The 20,076-nt window shown below is 41.4% G+C and overlaps 1 protein-coding gene across 1 annotated transcript in view; it reads left to right on the top strand.

The window, feature by feature from the left end:
- Nucleotides 1-20,076, top strand: part of LOC135208004 (uncharacterized) — a gene marked incomplete in the record, with an annotated part of 189,155 nt that overhangs the window by 49,959 nt on the left and 119,120 nt on the right. The window contains 2 exon segments of the mRNA XM_064240099.1: nt 1,888-1,967; nt 16,579-16,671. Of these exon segments, the coding sequence (XP_064096169.1) occupies nt 1,888-1,967; nt 16,579-16,671 (173 nt within the window).

Raw genomic sequence — 20,076 nt, forward strand, 5'->3', positions numbered from 1 at the left:
GGGGATTTTGTAGTGGGAGATTTCTATTGGCAATCGGCTCGTGGTTAGTGGTCTCACTCGCCATAGTGTTCATACGACACCCTCTTGGAGGGTGAGCGAGTCAGTTGTACTGACCTTTTTCTTTATTTATTTATTCTCTGGTATGTGTTAGTACATTTACCCTAGAAATAATAGATTAAAGGATATTTCGCGCAGCGACACGAGCTGAGCCCAGAAATGCAATTTTGGACAAATTGTCATTTTTGTTGTCATGTGGTGTTGTTAAGTTAGTGTTTTTGCTTAGAGTTGTTGTGCCTGTGCTGTTGTGATTTTTTGTGGTGTTTGTGCAGTGGACTTTTGTTGTGTTTTGTTGTTGTTATATGTGAGGTTGTGTTCCTTGGTTGGTTGTTGTGTTGTTAGGTTGTGGTTATGTTCCTTGGTTGGTTGCTGTGTTGTTGAGTTGTGGTTGTGTTCCTTGACTGTTGTTGTTTTGTTGTTGTCCTTGGTTGTTGTGTTGTTGTTGAGTTGTTGGGTTGTGGTGTCATGGTTCTTGGTTGTTGTTGTTGGTGTTGGTGTTGTTGGTGTCCCAGTGACCTTTACCAGCGGACAGCACAGGATAGCCCGGAGTAACTGGATTGATTGGTAAGTACATGTGTTTTGAGAATTTTTTGTTTTTTGTGTTTTGTGTTTTTTTGTTTTGCGTAGCTATAGGTCAATTGTTCTGCGTGTATTTTGTTGTGTAAAGAAGAAAGTGTGACTGGGGTGGGTTGGGCAGCTGGAGTGATTAGGTTAATGTGGGGAGGGTTTTGCCTGCTTTTTTTCTAGCTTGTGATCCCGCCACAGTACTACATGCTCCTAAAATGGATCTTGGGTTCATGGTTTGAACCCTTTTCCCGTCGTCTTTGAGAAATCTTACCCAGAAGACAATTTTTTTCTTGGCCCTAGCAACTACTCAGAGGGTTGGTGAGCTCCACGCAATTGACAAGAGGGTCAGGTTCTTCTATGGGGACACAGTTTGCTTGCTCACCTGGGGATTTCTTGCTAAGAACAACATTCCTTCCTGTAGAATCTAGCGAACATTGTTGCTGCAGACAACAACCACCATACTGAATTGTCAAATCTCCTGCTCTCTGGTGAACCACTATTTAACTATTTTAGCTGTAGCAAGCCATTATATCTAATGCATCGTTTGAGTTTCAGGGCTTATTATCTAACCCTTTTGGTGTGTAATTTTTGCCACATTTGTCTGCCACTACATCAGCATCCTTATTAGGATATTTAACATAGCCAGCATAAGAATGGGCAACAGCCTCAGCAGTTGGATGGTGGTAATGAAATAAAATTCATGTCTTTCATATCAGAATACATATAAGATGAGATCCAGTTGTATGAAAGATTGCAGTTAAATGTTGCTAAAATATTGCAAGACCATGCTTAAATACCCTGCACCTTCTAGCTATGGAATATTAACTGTGTTTGTAATACTATTTACCATTCAGAATTATATTTCTGTATTCACTTTCAGTAAGCAGGTGTATTCTTTTTCATTGCATCAGATGATAAGGATTCATTAGAATATGGTAGGGTTGTATCTATGAAGCATAGAAATTTATATAAAAAGACGTATACTTATCAGAAATACAGTATAAATTGTGTGTGTGTGTGTGTATATATATATATATATATATATATATATATATATATATATATATTATATATATATATATATATATATATATATATTTGTGTATTTTTTAATACTAGATACATATTGTGAAATACTTGATCTATATTTTTCTCCATTTTCACTTGAAATTTAAAGATTGCCCTTTGTCTTTGATCGTGAGATGTAATGTATTGCCTTTTTTGTTTTTTCTATTTTTTTCAGCTTTTCTTGAGATATGGAAGTGTTAGCTGAGCCAGAGCCTGTTTATACATGGTACAAGAATGGAAAAGAAATCCAAAAGGGTGCCAGTAACATAATTAAGGTTAGATACTTTGTTTTCTTATCATTCAAAAATTTGAACAGCACATTTAAAGGGTAACTGCTTATGTTAGAGATCTGGTCTGATCAAAGCTCATCCCATCATCTTTAGTAGTACGTACTGTACTATTTTATTTAACAGTGATATGAATGCTATTTGTTCCGATACGTAAATACAAACCTGAGGTCCTTTAACAATAGGAAGTAGCTAGCGGCAGCTGGACGGATCGTAAGCTTCGAACAAGGGAGAACGGTAGTTAACTGCTTGTCCGACAGTCGCGCGCCCGCGCGACTGGGAGGTAAACAATCACTTTTGCTTTCGGCCGCGTGTGAAGGACGTGTTCGTCATCGCTCTCTGCCCCGCTTCATCGTCGTATGCTTTGTTTATATTGTGTTTTCTACTAATGGTTTGTTTGACTTGAAAATGAAACTGTAAGTACACTGTTTTCATTTTCATTACTTAATTATGAACCAACATGGAGTTATCGCCGTAGATGCGGCGATTTCCTCTCTTTTCATGAATTGAACCCTTGAATTATGCCTCGGTGGCCGAGGGCGGGCGAGCTCGCGCCGAGTCATGTATTTTGGGCGAAAGTGTGTAATTGAAAAATGTAAGTACTCTTTTCATTATATGTTTGCCCTGTGCGTTCGTTACCGAGAGTGTGTTTGCGCTCGGCACGAGCCTTTTAATTTTGTATAATAGAATGCAAATGAAAGTGGATTCGCAATTGCAATATTCTTTTCATTTTCATTTATTTATTTTGCATGAAATTTAAATTTGGATCAATTTTCGTTCTTACCCGCGGGAATTGATCCTTACAGTTACGATTTTTTTTATGTGAAATGAAATCGCAAGTGCAGTATTCTGTTTCATTTTCATATATATTTTTATGATAGCATCATATATTGGATCAAGTTTCCGTTCTTACCCGGGAATTGATCTTTTCCCCTTTAAGTTCTATGAAGTGAATCGCAAGGGCAGTATTCTGTTTCATTTTCATATTACTTTTCACTGCTGTGCGGGGGTAGGGGAAGCGAAGGTCTGCCAGGAAGTCGTCGAAAGCTCTCCCGCGACTCCCTTGGTATCCGATTCTTCGTCTTCCTTCCTGCCCCCCGCTCAGCTTTCTTCGTTGTATTTTGTATTTGGGGTCTTCCTTGCGTTCGGGGTGGGGCATGTCTTCCCCCCGTGCGTGAGGGAACCCCTCTTACTAATCTATCTATGTTACCGCAGGTTTGTGCTACATCCGTGGGAGACGACCTTGGACAGGTATGGACCACCGCGGAGCAGGGCGTGCCTAGCATCCACGGGCTGCTGCAGCGTCTAGCGAGGTCTGGGGCGGTCTCCACTACTACCCACGGCCGCTTATTGCTGCTCCCCCCCTCCTGGTCTACACTCCCCATGCTGTGTCGATGACGCCGTCTGCCGCTACTAGGGCCGCACAGCCGTACGAGGTGGGGTTGCCGCCGCCGCCTGTTTTCTTCGTGTTGCCTGCCCAGACTTCCGCTGTTCCAGCAGCTCGCCCCGGGACCGGGCGCCGCCAGGACCCAGGTTCCGCTGGCTGCCGATGATTCTACGAGGCGATCGCTGGGCCTGCCGTACCTGCCGCTGATGTGATTCCGCTGTTGGCTTGGCTGTCCCTTCTGGGTCTACCGTACCGCTGTTCCTGCCGCTCCTGAGCTGGTTGCTGTTCCTGTCGCTCCTGTTCCTGTGCCTGTCCATGCTGGTCCTGCCCACGTGGTGTCTTCCCCAGTCCCAGGTCCTTCCGGACAGGTGCAGTCGGGCCGTGTTGCTTCGGCAATAGCCCGGCTCCGGCCTGGATGGAGGACCTGACGACTGTCCTGCGTGAGCTGACGAGGAAGAGGAGAAGAGGAAGCTGTCATCTTCGTCTTCATCGTCTGCTGCTGCCTCTTCCCCTTCGACTTCTAAGGCCCATAAGCCGAAGAAGAAGAAGGCTGCCTTCCCCCCTAAAGAAGCTCCTTCGGGAACTTCTAAGGGCCCGTCCCACCTCGGTGGGACGGGGGGTCCTTCTGCTGGTCCTCCTGCTCCTTCGGGAGTCGGGGCCCGTCCTCCCCTTCCGTAAGGAATGAGGATAGACGGGGTGGACCAGAGGGAGTATCGGTTAGCTCTGGTACTTCCTCGCCTGGTGCTAGCGCGATGCCGCTACGCCAGGTTCCGGCTCGGTCTCTCGCTCGCGAGAGATCCCGAGTGTACGGTTCTCCCTCGGGAGACGTGCAGCCAAGTTTCGGCGCCAGAGTTCGCTCGGCGCCAAGACGCGGCACGGAGCAGAAGGCTGGTGAGAGACGCTCAGGTGACTCTTGCCAGGCCAGCGGCCGCTCTTGCAGCGACCAGCTGGTAACCCGGGTTTTCCCCCCTAAGAAGGCTCCTTCGGGGAGGGACCCTTCTAAGGGCCCGTCTCGCTCCGGCGATTCGGGGAGCTCTTCTGCTGGTCCTCCTGCTCCCCTCCGGGAAAACCAGGGCCCGTCTTTTCTTCTACCAAGGAGAAGAAGACGGGGACCAGAGGAGTACCAGCTTCGGCTGGCACTTCCTCGCCTGGTCTAGCGTTCTGCCGCTAAACCAGGATCCGCCTCGGCTTCTCGTTAGCGAGAAGTACCGAGTGGACGGTCTCCCGCGGGAGACCGTCCAGCCAAAGTCTTGACGCCCGAGCTCGCTCGCCGTCAAGACCGAAGCGCGGAGCAGAAGACTAGGCGATAGGATCCGTGCAGACGACTCCTGCGTCAGGCCAGTGGACGCTCTCGCAGCGACCAGCTGGCTGCTCGGGTTGACGTGACGGTCGCTGACCAGCCACGAGTTGAGGCGAGGAAGGGGTCCCCGCGGCCGTCGGTACCAGCCACGGCTGGTACCAGCGGCTCGACGCGCCGAGAGGACGGCTCGCCGGTCTCACCGCGACAGCGAACCTAGCAGGTCACCTGACGCCGCTCCATCGGGACCGGGCGAAGATGGTAACCAGCAACAGCTCGCCTGACGCTAGAGATCAGCGTCGACGTTTCTCAGCCGAGCCTCTCGCCCAGGCGAGCGGCAAGGCTAGGCCTGCTGCTCGATCGCCACCGCGGGTTGACGATCAGCAGCAGCCCTCCAAGCACGCTGGTCCTGCCAGCGAGCTAGGGGGGGGGGCGTCAGGTCTGCCTCTCCTGTACCTTCAACCTCCTCGGGCTACACCGGGCGGAGCGAGGTCCTTACCTATGAGTGATCGCGAGAGGTGCGCCGCTCGCGATCCCGCTATGACGCCGTATGGACCAGGCACGGTTCTAGGACCGACCAGGACATACGTGCAAGTAGCTGGAGGCGACCGTCAGGGGTCTGCCGCTATTCCTCCTTCGGAAGGAGGAGTATCTCGGGATCTGTTCTTGTTGGAAGGACTGGACGGTCCTACTCCGCAAGACGCGGTTACTCCCGAGATACAGAGGAAATTGCAGAAGTCATTAAGCTGATTCGTCAGCATAATGACCTTGCGGAAGGATTGCCGCTCCCACCAGCAGAGCCCACGTCTCTGCTCGAGTCGTTTTGGGGCCCGAGAGGGAACCCAAACCGACGGTGGGTCTGCCGCGATCGGAGCTTGCCGATTCTGTCTCGAACCAGAGTCTCTCGTCTCCGGACAAGAAGGCTCGCTCAGTTCTGGCCGGTCGATCGAGCTACTTCCACCTCCTCTACTGCGACAGCGGCGTTTCTACGTGTCTTCGGACACCGTATTTAAATACTCCTTCGGTCCTCCTGAGAGGTTTCGACCTCGACGAGGACTGGAATGAGTCGGAGGACGGTATCGGCTCTCCCCTGTCAGGTGTCGATCAGCCCCACCCAGACGACGTTCACAGTGGCGGCAGACCCTTACCTACAATGAGAGTTCGTAACCCTCCGCGGGAAAACGTTTTCTCCTGACGATACGTTTTCCCAGACTCTGAGAGACCATCGCCGCAAGGCGATGGCTGCTCCTATTCTTCTCCAACTGCTAGTTCCACTGGGAAGGTCGAGCGAGTATCCAATTCCTCCCCCATTCCCTCTCTCCTTACGGCTACGAGGGAAAGAGGGATCCTACAGAGATTTCTCTGTAGGATCCACGTTCGGGACTGCGCTACCGGGGGGACCTTCGGGTCCTACCTGACGTAAGCCCCGGTCGTTGAGGAGGGATCCCCTGCCCCATTCTCGATTTCTACGGGAATCGAGAGGACCACCAGCCGATATCGTTTGACGAATTCGGTGGGGGTTTCGCAGACTGCTTAGAATTCTAAGGAATTTTCTAGCGCATTCAGAGTGTTCGAGTTTTTTACCGATCTCTAAACACTTAGGCGAGACCACGGTCTAAAGTGAGCGAGACGAGAATCCCGATGTTACATGATAATCGGGAACCTCGCCTATGCTCGAATTCCTGAAATTTCTAGCATTGTGAAGAAGACTGCTGCTGAAAAGAAAAAACTATCTTGACAGTAGGCGACCAACCTGGAATAGAGAAGATCGGACGGGAATATCCAGTTTGGCTTGAACTATCGTCTTCGTTTAGTATTCTGTTCACCATTGAAGCTTTTCTTCGAGGAAGACTTCTCCTTCACTCTTTGATAGAGATCGAAAGGTGGTCGATCTCCAATCCTTATTTTGTTTTCTTGAAGGAAAGAATTTAGGATGGAGGATCGTTGTTCAGAATCCTACAAATATACTACGTATATTAACCTCGCGACATGATTCTACTAAGCAGTTGAATTGTCCGAGGGGTAGGCGCATATCCTAGTTTATCTACGGATTGCGACTTAGAAGAGAAGTATTCTAATTGAACTGCAACTCGGGTTGCCTGCAACCTCCCAGGAGTTTTCAGTTTCAATTTATATACTTATGGTTTTGTCACGACAACACCATTTCAACTTTTATATTTACCGAAATTCGTTTCGCCTAAATATAATTGCTCGAGCATATCTTTTATGCTCGGTAGTTCTAGCCGAACGCATTCCTTCATGGAATAATGGATTACATGGCAACTCAGGATGACGAGTCGGCGAAGAGCTCAGGCCTCAACTACTGCGTATTGAACTGCCTGACAGCAGCTCAAGTAATCAGCTGGGCCTCCGAGATGGACGGTCAGTTATGTCTCTCTCTCCCCTGGTTTGATTGACTACCGAACCGTATCTCTGCCCAACAATCATGGACTTAGGTCTCTGATTAATGGGGATTCTCGCAATAATGAAGGACCATCTACTGCTGTGACGCTAGATTCCATCGCCTTCGACATGCGAGAATTTTCAATAGAGAGATCTTCCTTGGACTCTTTCACTTCTCGTTTTACCGCACGGTAACATAACCCCCCCCCAAAAAACAGAAAGGTCTGTACAAGTCTCCCGCTGCATCGCACTGCGATAATGCGAATGATTTTTGCAGACATCTGAGTTTGTCTTCAAAATATCTCGTATTCGTAGGTGTACAATTGTTTCATTGTTCAACCCGAATTACGAGATGTGTCAGAAGACATCGCCTACTCTCCGACCTGACAGCTCTACTTCCAAATGTTCAGCCATGAGAAGCAGTTCTTCAGGCGCTTTCCCCTGTGTTTTCATTACTGAAGAACGCCCCGCTTTCATTGCAACTACGACTTCTCACCGGACAGCAATGAAATAGCGGTTAGCGTTTTCAGTCATTTGTGAGCACAGGTTATGAATCTTGAGAATCCTTCTCTCAATTCGTCTGTGAAGACGTAGGTTGCATTCAATATCTACCTTCGTCTTCAACGGTACATAGTGTTGTTTCTCCTTAGCTGAGATTCAACAACCATGAGATGTTTTGCCTTCAGGGACCTCGGTCTCTAGAAGGCAATTGACTTTCGCCTGTTGGGCACATGCCTTAAGAGAATCATCACCTCGCTGTCCGGCATTGGTGACAAACAAATACATTATTTGTTTGGTCTCTCGCATAACCCTTTAATGCGAAGGTCACGTGACTTACTCGGATGCTTTGACAACTTGCTCCTACCGAACGCAGTCAGTCGGCAGCTGTCAGAGCGGCCGAGTCAGTTACGAACTACGCTGTTGACTTAGTTCGGTTGTTACAGAGCAATCATTACTTCGTTTTAATAGCTTGTCACAGTACCCATACCATTGACACCCACCATGGAGTGTCGGTGTCCTATCCACTACCGAGAACTTCGCTGCATGGGGATAGGAGGATGCGAGAGACTTCGTGGCAAACGGACAGACCAGTATGGGTACTGGACATCACCGAAGTAGAGAAGAGGAATAGGTCATGCGACTATTTCCTTCTTTTCCTCTGAGGAACTGCATGACTTCTCCTGCAAATAAGTCAAGCATCCAGCTCCAAAGGGGATGGGGATCCGTGACGCTCGATTTCGTACCGAACTTCGTAGCGAAGACTCAGAACCCTTCGGTCCCTGACGATTGGTTCGAGTCGTTCACAATCCCCTCCCTAATGGACTTCACCGCCTTCGATGCGAAGGAGATGCTGCCTTGTCCGCAAGAACTTCTCCGTGGCGCAGGTACTGAAGGCAGGGGTCTGGTCCAACCAGACCACATGCCCTTCCTTCTACCTTCGGATATTGCCCACAGGTCCTTGGATCTTTTTCCTTGGGGACCCTGTGGTGGCTGCTCAACACGTTGTGTAGCGAACCCAGACCCTCGCAGGCTGAACAGCATCGAGTCCTGGTGTGACCGTAAGAATGGATGAGTGAATGAGAGTGTGACTGGCTCCTCTTCCCATCTTTTTCTTCCCCTCTACCTGTGGTTAGAGGGACACGGTCGTCACCCTGCTGGATTAGGACAAGATGCAGGTGAGCTACTCAACAGAGCCCCATCCTATCCCTTTCACTAGGGATAGGAGCGTATATCCACCACTTCCTCCAACAAGGGGAGGAAGTGGATGCCAGCTTGAGACAAACCCATACTTTATGTTGCCTCTTGCAAACAGGAACAAGTTCTTTGCTTTGCTGGTACGAAGAAGATACGCTTGCCTCTCTCTTAGGTACTCGGCCAGAGGTCTGACCATTGATCCTGCGGTGCACACCCCGATCAATCGGACAGAGGCTTGGATCCCTCCCTCGCTCTTACGACCAGGGAGGCATTCCAGGGATGGGACGAACACCAGTCTGTTCATCAAAAGACTCAGATTCCTCCCACCAAGAAGTGAGTCTTCCTATTGTTAAAGGACCGATGGTTTGTATTACGTATCGGAACAAATGACAATTTGTCGAAAATTGCATTTTTCCTAACTATACAAACCTGAGGTCCTTTTTTACATATAGTCCCTTCTCATGCCACCCCTCACTCTGCGTATTTTGCATGGGCCAAAACCCCCAAAAGCAAAAGTGATTTGTTTACCTCCCAGTCGCGCGGCGCGCGACTGTCGGACAAGCAGTTAAACTACCGTTCTCCCCTTGTTCGAAGCTTACGACCGTTCCAGCTGCCGCTAGCTACTTCCTATTGTTAAAGGACCTCAGGTTTGTATAGTTAGGAAAAATGCAATTTTCGACAAATTGTCATTTTAGTGCAGGTAGCTATAGATACTAGTCAGCTACTTTTCTGGGATGTAAGGGGTCAGTAGTGGACTGAGCCATTTTGCTGGTAGTAGGTAGAAACTGGGTATGTGTGAGATGAAGGATGGTTGTGGTTCCCATTTTTATGGGTCTTATGTTAATTCTTACCCAGGTGCACGGGGGGAGCAAGAACATAGCTGAGGCAGTGAAAAAAAAGCAAGCTAAATAATAGAAAAAGTGCAGTCATAATACAGGGAGGAGGAAATTACTTGTTTCTAAAAGATGGAGGAACTGTTTCAGACAGGTCTTGTAGCCTACCTGACTAAAATTGTAGAGAACATCCGAGAGAAAACTGATAACGGCATTCTTATAGGACTTTTGCCCAGAACCAATGTAATCCATTCTCCTTTAGTAAGGCAATTGGAATCAATGACAGACTGGAACTAATATGCCAAGAAAATGGTGTTAGGTTTGTAAACTTTTGGGACAGCTTTATAGGGAATAAAAAACGATATAAAAAAGATGGAACTTACTTGAATTTGCAAGGAGCAAAACTAATAGGAAACCTTCTCAACAAAAACCTCATGAAACACCTCAATGAATGAACTTTCAAGGTAAGAAATTGGAAAGCTCCCAGAAGATGGTTAGTATTAGCTCTGCCAGCAACAGTGATAGTAAGGGAAACTAATAAAGCCACCGAGGACAAAAGAGAAGATAGAAAAGTCCTTCAGAGTGGCGCAGTGTAATGCACAGTCAAATTGGAACAAAGTAGATCTCTTCAAAGCATTGGTTGCAAGTGAGGGATTAGACATAATAGGTATCACAGAAACATGGATACAAGAGGCAGCAAGAGACTTTGTAGGAGAGTACATACCATATAGCTGGATATAAGTTGTTAAAAAAAGATAGACTCAATAAAAAAGGTGGAGGCATTTTGTTATATGTTAGGGACCACCCTCAGTTCAATAAGGGTTGTAAAATTACAACCATGCAAGAAGTAATTGGCATTAACTTAAACAGCCTAGGGAGGAAGATAACTCTTAATACTGTGTATAGGACCTCCCTACCAATCACAATGTCCAATGAGGAGCTGTATGCACTGCTAGGACAAGAGATACACCCCCCCAAGAAACTCTGCATAATAATAGGAGATTTGAATGCAGCAGTCCAAGGAAAGATACTTTTAGATCTTGTAAAAAATGAATTCTTTCACCAATGGGTTTTCAAACCCACTAGAGGGAACAACATACTAGACATCGTCCTATCAACAGAAGATAATCTAGTATCTGACCTTTCAGTAAGTGTAAATCTAGGCAAAAGTGACCATAGAATTATCTCATTTCAAATTAATGTTCAACATAAAAAAGAGAAGAAGATATTAATGAGTAGGCTGGCATCGACAAGACCTAAAAAACCTAAAGGAGTACGTTAAAAATCTAGAGTATGACGAGAACACAGTCATAGATAAGCACTGGGAAGCCCTTTGTTCATGGAGGAATACACAGAAAAGTGCTCTAGATGTATACCATTAAGGCAAATACTAACAAATGGCAACCCTCAGCCAAAGTGGTTCACCAGACAAATTAAAAATAAGATAAGAGAAAGAGACAGATTGCACAAATCAGTGAACCCACACCCAACACCAATAGAAGCAAGCTGGCATAAAGAACTCTGTAGATTGGTGGACAAATTAGTAAGAAATGCAAAGATAAATGAGGATAAGAGAGTTGCATCAGTTTGTAGAGAAAACACAAGAGAATTCTTTGTGCATGTTAATAGTAGAAAACCAATAAAAAATATTATAGTTCCCCTAAGGGACAATAGAGGTAACCTGGTGATCTCAGACTTGGAAAAAGCAGAGTTATTAAATAAGTGTTTTACTAGTGTATTCACAACTGAAGATACTACCTCAATATTCTGAACCTGCTATTAAATATGAAGGGTTAGAACCATTAGACAAAATAATATTTAAAGAAGAGGATATTAAAAACAAACTAGACAAACTCAAAAAAGTTCAAATCTGGTCCGATGAGATTCATCCAAGAGAAATGAAAGAGCTAAAAGAGGAGATAGTTCCTCACCTATATAAACTCTACAGGAAAAGTGCTGAACAAAGAAAGGCACCAAAAGGATGGAAACTTGGAAATGTACCCCCAGTTTACAAAAAAAAGTCCAAGAGAAGAGCCAGGAAATTATAGACCAATCTGCGTAACATCGGTTGTTTGCAAGATTTTTTAGTCCATAATTGCATCAAATTGTGGATCACATAGATTGAAACAATTTGTTGTTAAACAGCCAACAAGGTTTCAGACAAAAAAGATCCTGCCTATCAAACCTCTTTGAGTTTTTTTATAACCTGCTTGGTATTTACGACAGTAGCAGAGCAGTAGATATAATATTCTTAGATTTCCAAAAGGCCTTTGACACAGTCCCACACAAGAAACTGATGACAAAAGTTAGAGCTTTAGGAATTGTAGGAATCGGCAGACTGGGTCGAAGACTGGCTAACTTATAGAAAACAGAGTCGTAATAAATGGTGAGGAATCAGAGTAGGCAGATGTAACAAGCTGAGTTCCCCAGGGTTCTGTCTTTGGCCCTCTCTTATTTTTGATTTACATTAATGACATTGATGCAGGCTTAACTAGCAGGATAGCCAAATTTGCAGATGGCACCAAACTAGGTGTAAATGCAGTAGACCCAGATGCTGTGGAAAGTTTAAAAAATGATCTAATGATAATAGGAGAGTGGTAAAAGTAATGGAAAATGCCTTTTAACATGGATAAGTGTAAAGTGTTACAAATCGGAACAAACAACTCTCAGGCCAGCTACATGCTGCTTGGGAATGACATAAATAGTGTAGAACAAGAGGAGGATCTTGGAGTCATTATTACCAAGGACTTAAAACCCACAAAACAGTGCATAAAAGCAGAAAAGAAGGCACAGAAACTAGTGGGATACATAAAGAAGCAGTTCAAATACAGAAACAAGGAAACTGTGCTGCAGCTCTATACATCAATAGTTTGACCCCATATTGAATATGCAGTACATTTTTGGTCACCAACACCAAGAAAAGACATAAATAGATTAGAAGGAATACAAGCAAGTCACAAAGTTAATTCCATCCATCAGGCAAATAGGTTACCGAAGACGACTAGAGAGCCTGAACATGTATGGATTAGAAACACGACGATTGCGAGGTGACTAACAGAGACATTTAAAATACTGGAAGGCATAAAAAAAGTAGACAGTAACCTATTTACATTAAGGGGGCCGGCCGGAACCTCTATATATGGAGGTATAGGGCGAAAAATGCAAAGTCATGAAAAAATTCATGGAGCTTCATATGGCAATTGAGAATACGTATACGAAATATTTCGTCAAAATTCCTCTTACTTTCGTAGTTACGGGGTAATTAGTTAACGTAACTCAATAAGCCTAAAACATTGATCCGTACAAGAAAATGCAATATTTCTTCTATTATCGTAAATTTTGATAATTATTGTCAAAGAAATTGGGAGAAATGGCATCTGTAGACATTCCCCGAGTCGAGAAGGAGACTTCAGGCTCAAGCTACCAAGTCCAGTCATTTTAGTGCGATCACAGACGTCATGTAGTCTACACCTTCTATTTCACGTCTGACATTCGCCAGCTTTCACGTATGTTTATGTATGTTTCGGCAAGAATTTCATCATGCCAATGAGGAAAAGACAAGGGAAACATCTCGCTAACATACAGACGAAGAAAAATCGCTCAAGTATTATTACAGAATATCATAATATATGCGTAGTTAATGAAGAGAGAGGGGAGGGTTGCTTAGTGACGCCCCCGTCTTGCTTGACAGCACACGTCACACTGTGCCTAAGGCTACGATCTTTGAGCAAAGAGATCTTCATTTATGATAAATAACAAAGTTTTGGTTTTTTAATACTCAAAATGGAATATGAAATTCATAATAATCATGATTTATTAAATTGTCTTTGTAAAAAAAGTGTACGCCATTCTAGAGTTTTCACCTCTTGACATTCTCTTGCAATTACGTTTGTTTATCTTTGTTTTGGGCAAGAATTTCATCATGCCAAAGAGGAAAATACAAGGAAAACATCTCGCTAACACACAGAAGAAGAAAATTCGCTGTAATAAGCAGAGTTAGTGAAGGGGAGAGAGAGAATTGTGTAGGAAGGAGTGCCCCATCTTGTCTCAAGCAGTGCCCCAGGCTGCGATATATGAGCAAAGGGATCATCATTTATGATTAAATTATGATAAATAAAATAGTTTTGGTTTATTAATAAAAAAAAAGAAATAAAAAAGAAATATACATTCATAATAATCATTATTTATTAATATTGTCTTTATAGAAATACGAAGGAAAACTTTGAACGCCCGTATCTCAAAACTATACTTATTGACCTTCAAAATCTATCTTCTCACTTAGTTTTAAAGCTATAACATTGGAATTTGGTATATAACTCAGAAAGACATTATAGAACAATCAAATAGAGCCCTTTTTTCCAATTTTTGTTTCGTATTTTTTTTATTTTTTTATTTTAAATTTTTTTTCTCCTGATTTATAGGGTTTATTTTTTGACCATATTGAAAAATTCATATCTAGCAAAAAAAACAAAAAAATGACTTTTAGAAAAAAAACTCTCTATTCGATTGGAGGTCTACATCAGGTCTAATATGGTAGTAATCCCAAGGTCTTAATATTAAATATCAAGGGAGGAGATAGAATTTGAAAAATGGTTATTTTCGGGATAAATCGCCCTGGCGTCACAAAACCGAAGGTCAGAGGCGAAAATCATATGCGGTTTGGAGATGTCCCAAGTCACCTTATTAAGTGGTATGAATATCAAAGTCCTGTCCTTAAAAAAGGGCATTAGCCGGCCGGCCCCCTTAAACAAAAACCATACAAGAAATAGTGGATGGAAACTAGAACTGAAGAGATACAGCACACCCCATTGTGGGTACTTCTTTACATACAACGTATCTGACACGTGGAATAAACTGCCACCAGAAGTTGTAAACAGCAGCAGTGTAGAAGAGTTTGAAAGAAAGCTAGACAAAATCATTAGGACTGTGAATGCACAGTAAAACCTGCTCATACAGATAAGTGAGCACACGATGTCTCCTCGGATGGACTGACAAGTCTTTGAGACATCCTAATCCTTGTAACTCTCTCTCTCTCTCTCTCTCTCTCTCTCTCTCTCTCTCTCTCTCTCTCTCTCTCTCTCTCTCTCTGTAAGGGTAAAATAAGATGCACTTGAAATTATATTACTGTCAAGTTTTTAATGATAAAGAATTTAGTACAATATTTAAATTGCTAATTATTTTTATTGTATTTTTCAGTCTGATTTTACTGGAAAATAAGATTAAAATAATCAGTGAGTATTTTAACTATTGTACAATATGTTTTATCATCAAAAATCTTTACAGTAATATAATTTAAGTACACCTTACATTACCTTGAGAGAGAGAGAGAGAGAGAGAGAGAGAGAGAGAGAGAGAGAGAGAGAGAGAGAGAGAGAGAGAGAGAGAGTCATACACCTTATTATGCTCAGTATGGGACCCAACTTGGAATGAGCTTAATAGATACATAACTACTTTACAAGTACGCTGTAAATTATTTTTATCATAAAAATCAGCATTGAGTTACAAACACAATATGAAAAAAATCTGCAAATTAGTGAAATTTCCTCGTTGAAAAGTGTGTAATGTGTTCCACAAAAGTCCTTGAAAAATACTGCAAAAATGTGAAATACGGAAAACCGCGAAGCCACTGTATCTTTCTTTCATACAATACGCATTTCCACTTACATAAGTGAGGAAAACCTATGCAAAGAAACATTACAACTTGTGGAAAATACAATCTCTTTTGCTGAAGTTTTGACAGAAGCTTTGATGAGTGGTTGCTTTGATAGAAGTTATGGAAGTGCTGGAGCCATCTTGAAAAAACCTGTGTTATTTTTATTTACAAGACATTACATGCTAATTGATTTAGGCTCACTCAAGACCCAAAGGACAGCAATGATGAGTGTTTTAATTATTTTCCTCAAAGGTGATAATTAAAGTAATAACCTAGTTAAGAATTTTACTGAGACCTATTAATAACTCTTGTTAACCAGTTAAAAAGAATTATTATGGTATACTGAGTTTTCTTATATGTAATTACAATATTCATATTTATTTTTTGTTTTATGATTTAAAATGGTCTATGTAAAATGGATATACCTTACCAATCATGAGCTTTGAATTTTAATTGAAATGTTTCTAAGAACCTGTTAATTTTTCTCATAATTTATAAAAGCATGAATTTGTGTGGAACCATGGCCATATTCTTTAACCCTTAGTGGATCAGTAAAAAAATCAATATGCATCTCCCCAGGTCGGGTAAACTTTGAGGTTGGGCAATTTACGTAAAAAACAAAAAAACAAAAAAAAAATCAGTCGACAGAGGAAGATATGCAAATACACATGGTGAAAAAAAAATTTCCCTACCTTCAATGAGAAGTTGAAAATGACTATATTTACAATCCCTTGTGAGACCACTTTTACAAGACAGTCGTAAATTTTCCCAACTTATAAATGTTTTTTCAAATAAATAATACTTTAATTTGTAAAATTATAGTTACAGCTCACTTAATATTAAAACAGATAAGAAGTAAAAAATTCAGTAACAAAATCTTAGCATATTTGTTGAAAAATATTTACGTTAACTTACCGAGAACAAAGATTCAGTAACTTTTTTTATCTGTACATGTTTTTTCTAATATTTATTTGCACTTTTCTTTTCAAAATTACATTTACAACTGACATACTGTTGTAAGAAACAAGAACAAAAGCCAGCAGCAACCCTTCGGTATATTTACGAGCAAATTTACAAAAAGACGTCATGTGAGACAAACGCAGTACATTCTCCCTTGAAGTCAGCACCTCTTTCCCGCCCAATTCCTTCCAAATCAATGGCACTTAATATTGCTTCACTACAGGATCAATCCGTCCACCACCCAAACCTGTTATTACTACTCCTGAGAAGCTATCCGTCCATTAAGGGTTAAAGGTCTTATGTCTATCCAAGAGAAAGTTTTCACTTTGTCCTAACCTAGTGTATAAAATAGATTTAATTTGTTTTTTCAGATATATGGGGTTGGAGTCCCAGATTCTGGTTTGTATTTTTGTGAAGCAGAAAATACAGAGGGAATTTGCCGTTCTGCTGAAATTACTGTTACTGTAAGTTTGCTTCCCAGTTTTCTTAAACAACATTATAATTTAGTCTTTAGATTTGGTTAAATAATGAGAGAAACTTCCAAAAGTACTGATAAAAGAGACCCAAGAGCAAGAAGATTTTTTATCTTTTGCTCGTCTCTAAATATTGAAAAATTGAACCCACTTAGTGAACAGGTTCTACAAAGAAATTCAGAATAATTAACCCTTAAACGCCTAAGGGGTATAATAAAAATCGTATCCCGTATGCCTAGGGGGTCTCGGAGTGAGCGTTGAAGTGGAAAAAATATTTTTTTCAAAAAATCACAGCGCGCTTATTTTTCAAGATTAAGAGTTCATTTTTGGCTCCATTTTTTGTCATTGCCTAAAGTTTAGTATGCAACCATCAGAAATGAAAAAAATATCATTATCATATATGAATAATGCGATATATGATAGCGCGAAAACAAAATTTCATATATAATTGTATTCAAATTGTGCTGTGAGCAAAACGGTTAAAACTAACGAGTTAATTTTGTTTTCGTTGTATTGTACACTAAATTGCAATCATTTTGGTATATAACACATTGTAAAACGATCAAAGCAACACAGAGAAAATATTATCACAAAATGATGCATGAATTCGTAACGCGCGGAGGTAAAAAAATGTTTTTTTCAAAAATTCACCATAAATCTAAATATTTTTTTTCTAGAGACTTCCAATTTGTTTCAAAATGAAGATAAATGATTGAATATTACTATACTGTAAGAGTTTTAGCTTACTATTGCAGTTTTCGACCATTTTAAACGAGTTAAATTTGACCATATGTTGAATTTTTTATATATTTGTTTTTATATGCAAATATTTCAAAAATAAGAAAAGCTACAACCTTCAATTATTTTTTGTTGTATTTTACTTAAAATTGCGCACATTTTCATATATAAAACTCTATAAAATGCCTAATATGAAACGGAGCAAATATTCCGAGAATGTGATGTACGCATTTCGGAGATTTGCGGCGGAGAATCCGCGCGCGGAGGGAAGGAAATTTTTTTTTAAATTCACCATAAAAGGGATTTTGACAAAGGAAAAATCTATTTCTGGGTGTATGACCTGTGTCACCCAGTGAAATGCTCCTTATAGCACCATTTCTAAGATATAAATATTGCTAAATATACCAGAGAAAAAAGTTGCATGGAATGCTAGGAATATAGTACCCAGCTCGCTCACCCTTATAGGGTGTCGATATAGTAACTGGGGCGTGTTAAAACCACTATCAAAGGTCTTCTGCCCTTTAGTCTCTTCCTTTGTCAATCTTCCCTTTCAAACTAGGCGCCATACCAGAGCCATCTACCGACCAATACCGCTACTACTAGCGCCTTGATAGCCATTCCTGAAAATAGCACCCAAGCTTGGGGCCATAGGGTGAGGAAGCAAGGGGTGGGTTCACTGGGCGACACAGGTCATACGCCCAGAAATAGATTTTTCCTTTGTCAAAATCCCTTTTCTGGGCTAAACCTGTGTCGCTCCATGAAATAGTAACAGAGAATTACTTTCACAAGCTTGGATATAATTTCTATAAGACTACTGGAAGGGAGAAACTAGCTCTTAAGATAATTCCACCCTATTCAATAAATTGCTTAAATCTAAATAGATTTTAACAATATCTTAAGTCTAGGTCCTTACTACAGTAAGTATATACTATCATCGGAAAACAATTACTGGTAAGGCCTGTGTGATTACAATGTTAGCAAGCAATACTATATATTTTACATGTACATGATTAGTAGTTAATTATAACCATTACAAGAATGGTTCAATCCTACAATCTAAGTGAAAACCCTGAGAAGAAGGCTAGAGACTAAGCAAGGCGGTTAGGAGAGAAAAGGAGCTAAAGAAGGACAATGTATTACTGCTAGGTGTGTCAGCATGACTAGGCTGTGTTAAGGGAAACAATATTTCCCCCCCTGCCACTGCTGAATTAATTGAGGGCTTTCAAGGATTTAAGATAGTGGTGATTAAATACTTGAATTCCATCCTATATACAGTGTTCCCCCCGTATTCGCGGGGGATGTGTACCAGACACCCCCGCGAATAGTTAAACCCGCGAATAGTTAAAACCACCACTAAAAATGCTTATAACTGCCTATCTTGAAAGTTCAGATGCCAAATGTATACCTTTAATAACATCCTACTTCAAATATACCTAAAATTACTAACCTATTACTGCATTAATCTTTGAGGTTATATATTAATATAATTTTAAAGTCATCTTAAACATTTTACCATTAAAAATATATACCTACAGCAAATAACAGAGAGAGAGAGCGAGAGAGAGAGAGAGACCAATGAGTGGCAACATCATATATTTGACCCTCAAGAGTGAAATTATGAATTATTTCTGAGACAGAGAGAATAATAATGGAGAGAGAGAGAGAGAGAGAGAGAGAGAATAACCCCTAGACTCCGCTTCCTCCCCTCCACCAATTCGTATATCAAACTCATTTACTCCCCCACCCATGTTCCTCCAAGTGGATAAAAAGACTGGGAATCGCTATTTTTAATTAATCTTATTATTTGAAAATTAGTTATAAGGTAAATAATTTATTTACACTACAAAACAAATAAACATACGTGAGAGAGAGAGAGAGAGAGAGAGAGAATGTTATTGTTACTGTTTAATCTCATTAAATGTAATATTATTTGTAAACTAGTACTGTATATTATTATTTCACCATAAAATTTAGTAATGTCCTTAAAGATAAACTTATACATACACTTCCAGCCCAAACAGAGGGCGAGAGTTACCACTAGCTCATGCTAGTATCTCGTGTGGAGAGGAGAGAGAGAGAGAGAGAGAGAGAGAGAGAGAGAGAGAGAGAGGGTTGTCCTTATTTAAAAGAGTGAAATGGATAGATTATTGTACTTCTTTAAAATACTATCACATGTGAATTTTGAGATTAGTTATATTATTATTATTATTGTTATTATTATTATTATTATTATTATTATTATTATTATTATTATTATTATTATTATTATTATTATTATGCAAAAATATTAATAAACATACACATGTACCATAGAAATTATCTCATATCAGCAAAAGAGAAAAAGAGAGAGAATTTCAATGATCCGTAGATGGCAACACTGGATTTGACAGTTGGAACCCAGCCAACCAAGCTGGCTACGTAACAAAGACACGGGGTTAAATGCATTTTCTTTTATTCTTACATAATTCTTTTTATTTATAAACTAAAATCTTGCTAATTCACTTTAGTATTTTCTTTAATGAATTTATATTATTGCTGTTTACATTAATATTAATATTTGAAAATTAGTAAATCATCATCCAAAAAACATACATCGCTTTAAGAGAGAGAGAGAGAGAGAGAGAGAGAGAGAGAGAGAGAGAGAGAGAGAGAGAGAGA

The sequence above is a fragment of the Macrobrachium nipponense genome, chromosome 34, assembly GCF_015104395.2.
Source record: "Macrobrachium nipponense isolate FS-2020 chromosome 34, ASM1510439v2, whole genome shotgun sequence".
Lineage (NCBI taxonomy): Eukaryota > Metazoa > Arthropoda > Malacostraca > Decapoda > Palaemonidae > Macrobrachium > Macrobrachium nipponense.